The sequence below is a fragment of the Chenopodium album genome, chromosome 3 (assembly GCF_948465745.1).
Source record: "Chenopodium album chromosome 3, dcCheAlbu1.1, whole genome shotgun sequence".
NCBI lineage: Eukaryota > Viridiplantae > Streptophyta > Magnoliopsida > Caryophyllales > Amaranthaceae > Chenopodium > Chenopodium album.
The window spans coordinates 82,561,129-82,574,025 of NC_137836.1; the positions used below are offsets into that span (position 1 = coordinate 82,561,129).

The following is a 12,897-nucleotide window of genomic DNA, read 5'->3' on the forward strand; positions in this document are numbered from 1 at the left end:
TTCAAGTTGGTTAACGATTTTATCTTTATCAAATCAAAAAAATATCTACTGTATATTCCTATTCCGACTTTCCGAGTCATACAAACACAGTGTTATTTTTACCTTTTCTTTTTTTCTCCATCATCCTCCTAATCTCTCTCATCCTCCTTTTGAGCCAACCCTAGATCTCTGTATTTTCCCCAATTTTTTTTCCTCCTCCAATTTTCTCTCTCCTCTTCTTCTGCTAATCTTCACATCTTTCAATGGCTATGGAAAATCGGTTAAACATGTCTCTCGACGATCTCATCAAGATCAACAAATCATCTTCCGGCCGTGGCGGCGGCGGCGGCGGCGGTAGAGGCAGAGGTGGAGGCGGTGGCAGAGGTCATTCCGGCGCCGGACCTTCTCGAAGATTTAATAATCGCGTTGCCAATCGTTCTACCCCTTATTCTATGCCTATGTCCAAGGTTTTCATCTTTTCTCTCTCCTAGGGTTTTCTTGTTATTTTCCGTTTAAATCCTCACAATTTTTTTGTTTGTTTATTTTTTTGAATTTTTGATTGAGTAATTTGTAATTTGGTTTTATTTATCTCAGGCACCTGATTCTTTTTGGCAGCATGATATGTTTGGTAATCAAGGTGGTATTGGTGTTGTTGGTGGTGGTGGTGGAGCGTCTTCAATTGAGACTGGAACTAAGCTTTATATCTCTAATTTGGATTACGGTGTTTCTAATGACGACATCAAGGTATTAAATTTTCGTTTTTTTTTTTGAAAATAATTTTTATTCTAAACTTAGGGTTTTCAATTTCCTCCCTATATTGTTTCTATTGGAATTTTAGGCCGTTTCGATGTTCGTTAAGTGTTAAATTTATGGTTAGCTTGGAAATTTGTTTATTTATCATATATTAGAGCTAATTAAGCCTGTCAAAAAAAAAAAAAGTACTTATTGAATAAGGTGGTTGTTTGTGTGAACTGTTTTTGGTTTGGGGGAGGGCTGTTTTTAAAAATTATATTTATCCAATTGCCAGTGTTTTGCAATGATTTGAATTCTCAAATAGTGGGGTTTAATAAACTAATTAAAAAAAATCATATATATATATATATATATATATATATATATATATATATAAGTGTGTTTTTTAATATATTTTGAACTGGTACGTACTTTTCCGGCACTTTGTTATTCCTATATATCTGGAGAATTCATTTACAATATTTGGTTAGGATACAAGTTTTGCACTTTGTTTGGATTAGAGGAAATGGAGGGAAAGAGGGAGGGGGGGGGGGGGATGAGAAAAGTGGAGGATCAATCTCCTTTGTTTGGATAAAGGATTGGGGGAAGTAGGGGGAGGGGGAGGAGAGCGAAATATGAAAATGGAGCTCACCGTTCTCCCCCTTCCTTCCTCCTTTCCCCTCTTCTTCTTTGCTATCTAAAACAAAACATGGTTGCCACTGGGTTTTTCCTAGTTGTTTGTATTCCATCATACGTAGATGTTTTGATCATAGATTGAAGAAATGGATGGTGTCAAACCTAATGTTTTCTGGAATAAATGATAACAGGAGCTCTTTTCTGAGGTTGGTGACCTGAAACGTTACGCTGTTCATTACGATAGGAGTGGGAGATCGAAGGTATTGAGGCTTTCTGTTTCTCCTCTTTTCCAGGAATCTTGTGCGGTTTTGTACTGTGGATGTTTAGACTGGGTTTTATTTATCAGGGAACTGCTGAAGTTGTATTTTCACGAAGAGGAGATGGTCTGGCTGCTGTCAAGAGGTATAATAACGTAGAACTTGATGGTAAACCAATGAAAATCGAGATTGTGGGGACAAATGTTGCGGCTATGGGAGCTTTACCTCCAGTTTTTAATGGCGTTGTTAGGAATCCACCTGGTCCTAGAAGGTATTTTTTTTCTTATACTTTGTTCCTATTTTTGGTATCTGAACAGTTGAAGATATTTTTCCTTTTTCTTGTCAGATCATGCACTTAATTTGATATGTGGTGTAGCAATGCATTGTGTTATTTTTGTTGGTCTATATACTTCGTACTTTGTAACTCTTTGCTCTTCCTTGCTACCAGTCTGAATAATAAGTGTACCATAATGACTTCTTGGAATGTACTCTACCTAGGTTGCTGGGACTTTTACAAATTGTATCTTGTTCTGACCCTTTTTCTTTTGAACAGGGTTGTTGGGGGGGGGGGATAATGTCCAATAATTGAGCTATTTATCTTGTTTAATCCTGATATACTTATGTCATCTGCAACTATTATAATCGTGTATAATAATTAAGCTGACAATGAATCTGTATCTACAATTTCATGGTTTCAGTGAATTGCGTGGTGTCCCTAGGACTAAAATATCAAGTTGGTTAATTGACTGACTGGATGCTCTGTAAATGCTGTTATTTCCATTCTGATATTTGTTTTAAATTGAGACTTGAGGCTTATTACTCTTGATATTGTGGAAGAAGATTGAAGTGGAATAATTAAGTCTAGTAGACTAGTAGAGACTGTCATGGTCATTGAATACCAAGCTGTTTGCAACTATGCATATACATGTATAGTAAGTGTTGGTGATATTTTTTTAATTTTTATTTGTGAGAAAAGTTAACTATGGTATAACTGGATAATTTGCATAGCGCTATTCATAATAAATGTAGTGTCCTGTGGGTTTTTCTTGTCCAAATGTTATTATAGATAGAAACCTCAGTCAAATCTTTGTTTTATTTTTTTATTTATTTTTAAAATACGTTCATTTTAAAATTGGCAATGAACTAATGAGTTGGCTTGTAATGAATAAGAGTCTTGGTATTGATATCACCTTTCCACTAAACGTTAAACGAAAAAAATCTAGGTATTGATAATTCGTTCATGTTTTTAATGAGTGGGCTATATGATGTCATTTTGAATTCCATATAATCATATTCATATATCTGCTTTACATGCTTATTATCAATATTAATAAGAGATGGACAGCAGCAATTAAAAACTTGATTTGGAAGTTTATTTGCAATAGTGTGATTATAATTTTGGTTAACAATAAATTGAAAATGGAGGTAGTAGAAAATCATGGGAATTAGAACTTGCATCATGGCAAACAAATTTCCAGGTCCCCTGTTGGTTATGGGAACTTCAAGTTCCTTTGATTTAGAACAAACAAGATAAAATTCCTAGGAATGTAAACCAAACAAGCCCTAGTTTTGCTAGCAAAATGAATTAATTACCATGAATTGCCCTAAAAAGTTACTCCCTCCGTCACTTTTAATTTTTATGCTTTAACCATTTTTCTCTCACTATATAATTCCAATTGTAAAGATTTAAAATTGACAGAGGGAGTAGATATCATCTCATCAACATACTACATGATATTGCTACTCAACAATCATCGAGATGATGTCACAACTTTCGAAGAAGTTGATAAATCTGTTATAGCCTGAATATATTGTGAGCTGTTTCTTATTCTAATAGGATTTTACTGGTATCTGATAGACTAATATGTCAGTTACCTGTTCTTGGATAACGTTGTCATAATTCAATTTTTTTTTAAAAAATAATTTTGAAATTCTCACAGTGGACAAGGAAGAGGTGGTGCAATGGGACGCATTCGTGGTGGCCGTGGTTCTGGTTCCGGTTCTGGCAGAGGACGTGGCAGGGGAAGAGGCCGTGATGAAAAGGCATCGGTATCTGTAGATGACCTGGATGCCGACTTGGACAAGTATCACTCAGAAGCAATGCAGACTAACTAAGCAAAATATGGGTTTTCTTTGTCTTCTCTTGGGTCTTAAACCTATACTCTTGCAACACTGTGTCCTTGATGGCTGTTTCAACTGTTTTGTTTAATTCTACCGACATCTTATTTTAGGCAAGCAGATAGAGGGCAGTAGTTGGATCTTGGTATCAAAAGCTTGGGCTTTGTACCAGACTTCATATGGTTGGGGGTTAAATACCAATTAATGAACAGCTATTAGTATGTCATTATTCAGATATAGATTATTTGCACTTTCACTGTTTCATATACCTTGCAACGAAGTGGGATCTTTTTGGCTGTTCGAATACAATGTGGATAGACAGGCCCTCAAGATCATGGAAGTTTGAATTTTTCTCATTCAGAGTGTCAGTATGCGGTTGATGAAGTTCTGGTTTTTTTATCTTGGCATTTGAGCTTGGATATGAGGTAGGGTCTCTGTTTGCTCATTTGGCTATTTTTAATTGTCTTTTGGTGCTTAAGCTAGTGATTATGCAATTGACTTTTTAACAAGTCTTCTATTGTTATGTTAGTTACCTTATTGTGGAAATCAATTTCTTATTTGCCTGACCTGTTGTCATGGCAGTAAAAAGGGTTCTTATTCAGATTAAATACCAGATCTTCCCTGGAGGATCTTGAAAAATGCCAGGTTTTTTAGATGTTTGAAATCTGCCATTGGGCTTTAAGTCTTCAGGAAAGTGAAGTTTGAAGAGTCGAATTATGAATCTTATATCAGCTGATTCTTGTTGCTTATGAATAGAGATGGAGCTGTGGTTAAGCTCCAAATCTAAGTTTGGTGATATCAACATGCTAAAACCAGTTGATAATCTGCCTAAATGACATATGGTATCTGATTGACGTGGCCAGATGACTTGATTAGCTGTGCATGGATTGTGTGTAATAGATCTTGTTTGCATAGCTGCTTGATGATATTACTCTCAATTCTGGCTGTTGTGACGGGGTTGTTATTTGTAACAAGGTAATTTGGATTTCTCTCGATTTTTTATGTTTGAAATCCTCAAAGGGTGTGGTGTGGAGTCGTAGTCTCTTGCAGTTGAAGAAGCCAGAGATCTGTAGACGAGATTTGGTTCCTCTTATAGCAACTTAGCAAATGTTTCTTGGTAAACAAAGGACAGTGAAAGTCTACTGTGCTTTATAAGACTATTTTGGCCCCCCTTACAAAAATGGGTTTGGATAACTGGGTCTTTACGTTAAGTGTGTTACTAATGAGATCGACTTGATGGAAGTTCATCTCTAAGTTTGCTCTTTAATTGACAGATGAAGTGTACGCATTCGGTTGATTAACATATAGAACAATCATGTAGAGTTTAGTAACTGCTATTAACAAAAAAGAAATTTGATTATGTTAATAATTAATAACTAGATTATGATGGGTACACTCTTAACCTTGAGATATATTTTGTGTTTCTGTTGATAGAAGTGTGTTTGATTTTACATATTGGAAGTTGTGGGGTGTAAACCGTTCCAAGTACTGAGTATTAGAGTTTGCTCTTAATCAAGTGATTTGGAATAGTATTTGCATGATTGCATCAGTATTATAGCTGCTTTCCTGTCTTTCCTTCACATTTGAGCAGTCATTTTTTAAATAATTTTTTATAAATAATTTTATAATATGAGGCAATTTACTGATTTAGAATAGGAGGAATTGCAGTTAAGATCACGCGTGTTTAGTTATTCTTTTAGTACCCTAACATTTGATACCCCCTTCAATTCCATTTTGTTAAGGGAAGAGGGAAATATTTGATTGACTTTAGCTTTTAGGTGTTTCAGATTTCTAGTTCTGGGGACTATATTATACATTTCTCCATAGTTACTTTCAAAAATGAAAATTGCTTTGAAGCCCTTCTATGGTGATTGGGCTTAAGTTAGGAGCTGGAGGTTTTACCAAACACAATAATTCTTTCAAAACGCAGCAAACCTTGAAAATTTAAATGAATAACAATCATTAAAATGAGAAAAAATATTCATTAGTACATTGTACATAGCATACATCAGACTCGAAATACCGATTCAAATTCGATTTTTAAACGAACTATCTGAACCCGAAAAAATGGTGACCCAAACCTGACCAGAAACCAACCCTAGACCCGAGTTGACCCGAGTATGTAAGACTCGAACCCAAACATGAACTGACCTAGAGATGACCTGACCCGAATGTAATCCATAAATTATTAACCTGAACCGAAATTGACTCTAACCTGTTTTAATCCGTCAAAACCCGAATTTAATCCGACTTGTTACTAACTTGACCTGAATTCAGCCTGACCTGTTCCTAACCCGACCCGAATTTGACCCAACTTGTTACAAACCCGACCTGAAATTGACCCGACCCGAATTTTACCATACATATTACTTTCCCGACCCAAAAATTCAACCCGATCTGTTACTAACCCGACTCGAAATTAAAACGACTTGTTATTGACTCTACCTAAATTCAACCCGAATTGTTCTTGACCCGATTTCAAATCACCTTAAATGTAAGTTAGACCACATGATTATTGTTGATCAAAGCATTTTGTCTAGGGAGACAAAGTCGGTCCATGCCAGCAAAAGAAAGGAGCATCATCCTCAAATTTAAGAGTTAAATAAATTATATATTTGTTGTATGGTCAAATGAGATAATTATCTTCCTAAATTATAGACGATAGTTCCCCAATGGCAGATCCAGGAAAAAAATTAAACGGGATCAAAACACATTTGATAATTTTTAATGGGGTCATTTTATTAAAAATATAAGCAACTTTATAGGGAAAAAAAAATTTTATTTTTTCATATACAAGTGGTGTCGAGGAACCCCATCAAATAGCCTTGCATCTGCCACTGTAGTTCCCTAGTTTATTGCCAATTTTGCCATATATATTATTGTCGAAGAAATAATTAGCTTGATAAAAATGATAATTATCTATTTATAGTTACTTGAACCTGAATATAACTTGACTTGGAAATAAACCGACCTGATTGTAACCTGCAAATTATTGACTTGAACATAACCCGAATTGAATCCGAGAATGATCTGACTTGGAAATGACCCAACCTGATTATAACCCGCAAATTATTGACATGAACCGAACCCGACTTGAACTCGAGAATGACCCGAATTGAAAATGACCCGACCTAATTATAACCCGCAAATTATTGACTTGAGTCGTACCTAACTCAAACCCGAGAATGACCCGACCTGATTCTAACCCGCAAATTATTTACTTGAACTGAACCCGAGAATTACCGTAACCCTATTTAACCCGTGAAAACCCGAATTAAACCCGACCTATTGTTCACCTGACCCGAATGTAACCCGACCCAATTGGAATTAATCCGATAAGAAGTATGACCCGACGTGACCCAGCTCAAGCATAACCCAACTCAAACCCGACCCGCATAGGTTATGGAATTAATCAGAAATGACCTGACCTAAGCTGATCCGACCCACTCTTACCGTCCCAAACCTGACCCGTTTACCCGAATTGACAGTTTTACACGAAACCTCCAATTTTTTTTTAAAAAAGCGTGGATATTAGCCTTCAATTATGGAATTTTTTTGACTTTTTGCACCCGAAAATAAAAATTGTCAAAATGTTTACCATAGTCCCTAATACCCGCTGGGAGTCCAACTGTCTGAGTGGAACCATCTAATTTGCATTTAAACGGCCAATTTATCGGTTTACAACTTGCACTGATTTCATTAACTCAAGCCAACCACGAACATTTATGACAATATATAATGATCATATATGGTCCCAAACGGTATTATAGGACCCCGAGATGTATCCCCTAAAATCTTCATTCTTTTCGACATCAGGCCTCGAAACATTTGAAATTTCTCAAAAAGCATGAATAACCTTGAATTTTCAAATAATTTTTACTTTTTTTCGCCCAGAAATAAAAATTGCCGTGACGCTTACCATTGTCCCTAATACGCTCCGGGAGTCCAATTGACTGGATGAAACCATCAAATTTGCCTTTAAACGACAAATTAACCGGTTTACAACTTGCACCGATTTCATTAATTCAATCCTACCACGAACATTTATGACAGCATATAACGATCATATATGGTTCTAAACGGCATTATATGACCCCGAGATATATCCCCTAAAATTTCAAGACTTTTCGACACCAGGCCCCAAAATCTCCAAAATTTATCAAAAAGTGTGGATATTAAGCCTACAATTTTGGAATTTTTTGCCTTTTTTTCGCCCGAAAAAAAATTTGCCGAAATATTTACCATGGTAATACCCTCTGAGAGTAAAATTGGGTGGTTGGAACCATCCAATTTTCCTTTAAACGTCCAATTAAACGATTTACAACTTGCACCAATTTCATTAATTCAAGCCTACCACAAACATTTATGACAACATATAATGATCATATATGGTTCCAAACGACATTATATGACCCCGAGATTTATCACCAAAAATTTCAATCCTTTCGACACCAAGCCTTGAAACTTCCAAAATTTCTCAAAAAGTGTGTTATCCTTCAATTTTGGAATTTTTTGACTTTTTCGCCCGGAAATTAAAATTGCCGAAATGTTTACCATGATCCCTAATATCATCCGGGAGTCCAGTTGGGTAGGTGAAATCATCCAATATGCCTTTAAACGACCAATTTACCGGTTAACAACTCACAACGATTTCATAAACTAAAGCCTACCACGAACATTTATGACAACATAGAATGATCATATATGGTTCTAAACAGCATTATATGACCCCGAGATATATCCCCTAAAATTTCAAGAATTTTCGACACCAGGCCCCGAAACGTCCAAAATTCCTCAAAAAGTGTGGATATTAGCCTTCAATTTTGGAATTTTTTGCCTTTTTTTCGCCGGTAAAAAAAAATGCAGAAATGTTTACCATGGTCCATAATACTCTCTAAGACTCCAATTGGGCGAGTGGAACCATCTAATTTACCTTTAAACGACCAATTTACCGATTTATAACTTGCACCGATTACATTAATTAAAGCCTTCCACGAATATTTATGACAACATATAATGATCATATATGGTTCCAAACGACATTATATGACCCCGAGAATTATCCCCTAAAATTTCAAGCCTTTTCGACACCGGGCCTTGAAACTATAAAAATTTCTCTATAAACGTGGATGATAGCTTTAAATTTTGGAATTTTTTGACTTTTTTCACCCGGAAATAAAAATTGCCGAAATGTTTATCATGGTCCTTAATATCCTCCGGGAGTCCAATTGGGTAGGTGGAATCATCCAATATGTCTTTAATCGACCAATTTACTAGTTTACAACTCACAACGAATTCATAAACTCAAGCCTACCGCGAATATTTATGACAACATATAATGATCATATATGGTTCTAAACGACATTATATGACCCCGAAATATATTCCTTAAAATTTCAAGACTTTTCGACACCAGGCCCCAAAACCTCCAAAATTTCTCAAAAAGTGTGGATATTAGCCTTTAATTTTGGAATTATTTTGCCTTTTTTTCGCCCGAAAAAAAATTTGCCGAAATGTTTACCATGGTCCCTAATACCCTCTAAGAGTCCAACTGGGTGGGTAGAACCATCTAATTTGCCTTTAAACGACTAATTTACCGCTTTACAACTTGCACCGATTTCATTAATTAAAGTCTACCACGAACATTTATGACAACATATAATGATCATATATGGTTCCAAAAGACATTATATGACCCCGAGATGTATCCCCTAAAATCTCAAGTCTTTTCGATACCGGGACTTGAAACTTCCAAAAATTCTCAAAAAACGTGGATATTAGTCTTTAATTTTGGAATTTTTTGACTTTTTTCGGCCGGAAATAAAAATTGCTGAAATGTTTACCATGGTCCCTAATATCCTCCGGGAGTCCAATTGGTTAGGTGGAATTATAAATATGCCTTTAAACGGCCAATTTATCGGTTTACAACTCACAGTGATTTCATAAACTCAAGCGTACCACGAACATTTATGACAACATATAATGATCATATATGGTTCTAAACGGCATTATATGACCCCGAGATATATCCCCTAGAATTTCAAGACTTTTCGACACCAGACCTCGAAACCTCCAAAATTTCTCAAAAAGTGTGGATATTAGCCTTTAATTTTGAAATTTTTTGCCTTTTTTTCGCCCGAAAATAAAATTGCCGAAATGTTTACCATGGTCCCTAAGACCCTCTGAGTGTCCAATTGGGTGGGTGGAACCATCCAATTTGCTTTTAAACGACCACTTTACCGATTTACAACTTGCACCGATTTCATTAATTCAAGACTACCACGAACATTTATGACAACATATAATGATCACATATGGTTCTAAACGACATTATATGACCCCGAGTTGGATCCCCTAAATTTCAAGCCTTTTTGACACCGGGCCTTGAAACTTTAAAAATTTATCAAAAAACGTGGACAATAGCTTTTAATTTTGGAATTTTTTGAATTTTTCGTCCAGAAATAAAAATTGCCGAATTGTTTATCATGGTCCCTAATATCCTTCGGGAGTCCAATTGGGTAGGTGGAATCATCCAATATGCCTTTAAACGGCCAATTTACCGGTTTACAATTCACAACGATTTCATAAACTCAAGTCTACCACGAAAATATATGACAACATATAATGAACATATATGGTTCTTAACGGTATTATATGACCCCGAGATATATTCCTTAAAATTTCAAGACTTTTCGACACCAGGCCCAGAAACCTCCAAAATTTCTCAAAAATTGTGGATATTAGCCTTTAATTTTGGAATTTTTTGCCTTTTTTCGCCTTTAAAAAAAATTGCCAAATGTTTACCATGGTCACTAATACCCTATGAGAGTCCATCTGGGTGGGTAGAACTATCCAGTTTGCCTTTAAACGACCAATTTAATTACCGATTTACAACTTGCACCGATTTCATTAATTCAAGCTTACCACGAACATTTATAACAACATATAATGATCTTATATGGTTCCAAATGACATTATATGACCCCGAGATGTATCCCTTAAAATCTCAAGTCTTTTCGACACCGGGCCCCGAAACCCTCAAAATTTCTCAAAAAGCGTGGATATTAGCCTTCAATTTTGGAATTTTTTGACTTTTTTCGACCGTAAATAAAAATTTTCAAAATGTTTACCATGGTCCCTAATATCCTCATGGATTCCAATTGGGTAGGTGAAATCATCCAATATGCCTTTAAACGGCCAATTTACCGGTTTACAACTCACATCGATTTCATAAACTCATGCCTACCACGAACATTTATGACAACATATAATGATCATATATGGTTTTAACGACATTATATGACCCCGAGATATATTCTCTAGAATTTCAAGACTTTTCGACACCAGGCCCCGAAACTTCCAAAATTTCTCAAAAAGCGTGGATATTAGACTTCAATTTTGGAATTTTTTGCCTTTTTTCGCCCGAAAAAAAAATTGCCGAAATGTTTACCATGATCCGTAATACCCTCAGAAAGTCCAATTGGGTGGGTGGAACCATCCAATTTGCCTTTAAACGGCCTATTTACCGATTTACAACTTGCACCGATTTCATTAATTCAAGCCTACCACAAACATTTATGACAACATATAATGATCATATATGGTTCCAAACGACATTATATGACCCCGAGATGTATCCTCTGAAATCTCTTTCTTTTTTTCCTCACTGGGCCTCAAAACCTTCGAATTTTCTCAAAAAACGTGGAAATTCGTCTTTAATTTTGGAATTTTTTGACTTTTTTTCGCCCGGAAATAAGAATTGCCGAAATCTTTACCATGATCCTTAATACCCTCTGGCAGTCCAATTGGGTGGGTGGAACCATCCAGTTTGCCTTTAAACGACCAATTTACCGGTTTACAATTTTCACCGATTTCATTAACTTTAAATGACAATATATGACTCCTAGTTGTATTCCCTATTATTTCGAAACTTTTAGAGACTGGGAACCGAAGACTCAAAAATTTCTCAAAAAGGAGGATTCTAGTGTTCCATTTTTGAATTTCTTGACTTTTTTTTCGCACGGAAATTAAAATTGCCGAAATGTTTATTATGGTCTCTAATACCTTCCGGGAGTCCAATTGGGAGGGTGGAACCATCCAATTTGCCTTTAAAAGGTCAATTTACTGGTTTACTACTTGTACCGATTTCATTAACTCAAGCCTACCACGAACACTTATGATAACATATAATGATAATATATGAATCTAAACGACATTATATGACCCTGAGATAGATCCCCTAAAATCTCATTGCTTTTCGACACCAGGCCCCGAAACATTCGAAATGTCTAAAAAAAATAAGTGGATATTAGCTTTCAGTTTGAAAATTTTAACTTTTTTTCGCCCGAAAATAAAAATTGCCGAAATATTTACCATGGTCCCTTATACCCTCTGGATGTCAAATTGGATGGGTGGAACCATCCAATTCGTTCTAAACGGCCAATTTATCGATTTACAACTTGCACCGATTTTATTAACTCAAACCTACCACGAACATTTATGACAACATATAAAGATCATATATGGTTCCAAACGACATTATATAACCTCGAGATGCCTCTCTTAAAATCTCAAGTCTTTTCGACACCGGGCCTCGAAACATCCATAATTTCTAAATATTCGTGGATACTAACCATAAATTTTGGAATTTATAGACTTATTTTCGCCCGAAAAAAAAATTGCCGAAATGTTTACCATGGTCCCTAATATCCTTTGGGAGTAAAATTGGGTGGGTGGAACTATCCAATTTGCCTTTAAACGGCCAATTTATCGATTTACAACTTGCACTGATTTCATTAATTCAAGTCTACCTCTAACATTTACGACAACATATAATGATAATATATGAATCTAAAAGGCATTATATGACCTGAGATGTATCCCCTAAAATCTCATTGCTTTTCGACACCAGGCCCCGAAACATTTGAAATGTCTCAAAAAGCGTGGATATTAGCCTTCAATTTTGGAATTTTTTGACTTTTTTCGCCCGTAAATAAAAATTTTCGAAATGTTTACCATGGTCCCTAATATCCTCAGGGAGTCCAATTGGGTAGGTGAAATCATCCAATATGCCTTTAAACGGCCAATTTACCGGTTTACAACTCACATCGATTTCATAAACTCATGCCTACCACGAACATTTATGACAACATATAATGATCATATATGGTTCCAA

At 35.7% G+C, this 12,897-nt stretch overlaps 1 protein-coding gene across 2 annotated transcripts; it reads left to right on the forward strand.

Moving 5' to 3' along the window:
• The first annotated feature begins 89 nt into the window (after positions 1–89).
• On the forward strand, positions 90–4,078 carry LOC145624537 (THO complex subunit 4B-like). 2 transcript variants are annotated; one of them, XM_081677587.1, is made up of 5 exons: positions 90–446; positions 595–723; positions 1,539–1,607; positions 1,694–1,875; positions 3,545–4,078. In XM_081677587.1, exons 1-5 carry the CDS (start codon positions 243–245, stop codon positions 3,717–3,719), a joined length of 759 nt encoding a protein of 252 aa, XP_081533713.1. In that variant the 5' UTR covers positions 90–242; the 3' UTR covers positions 3,720–4,078. The 2 variants fall into 2 exon arrangements, with proteins under 2 accessions (XP_081533713.1, XP_081533712.1); XM_081677586.1 differs by having other exon boundaries at positions 94–446; positions 574–723.
• The last annotated feature ends 8,819 nt before the right edge of the window (positions 4,079–12,897 follow it).

Excerpts from the sequence above, each read along its gene's own strand:
- LOC145624537 (XM_081677586.1), top strand. The coding sequence starts at position 243 with ATGGCTATGGAAAATCGGTTAAACATGTCTCTCGACGATCTCATCAAG. Across the intron at positions 724-1,538 it reads TTTCTAATGACGACATCAAG|GAGCTCTTTTCTGAGGTTGG; the intron begins GTATTAAATTTT and ends AAATGATAACAG. Across the intron at positions 1,608-1,693 it reads ATAGGAGTGGGAGATCGAAG|GGAACTGCTGAAGTTGTATT; the intron begins GTATTGAGGCTT and ends TTTATTTATCAG.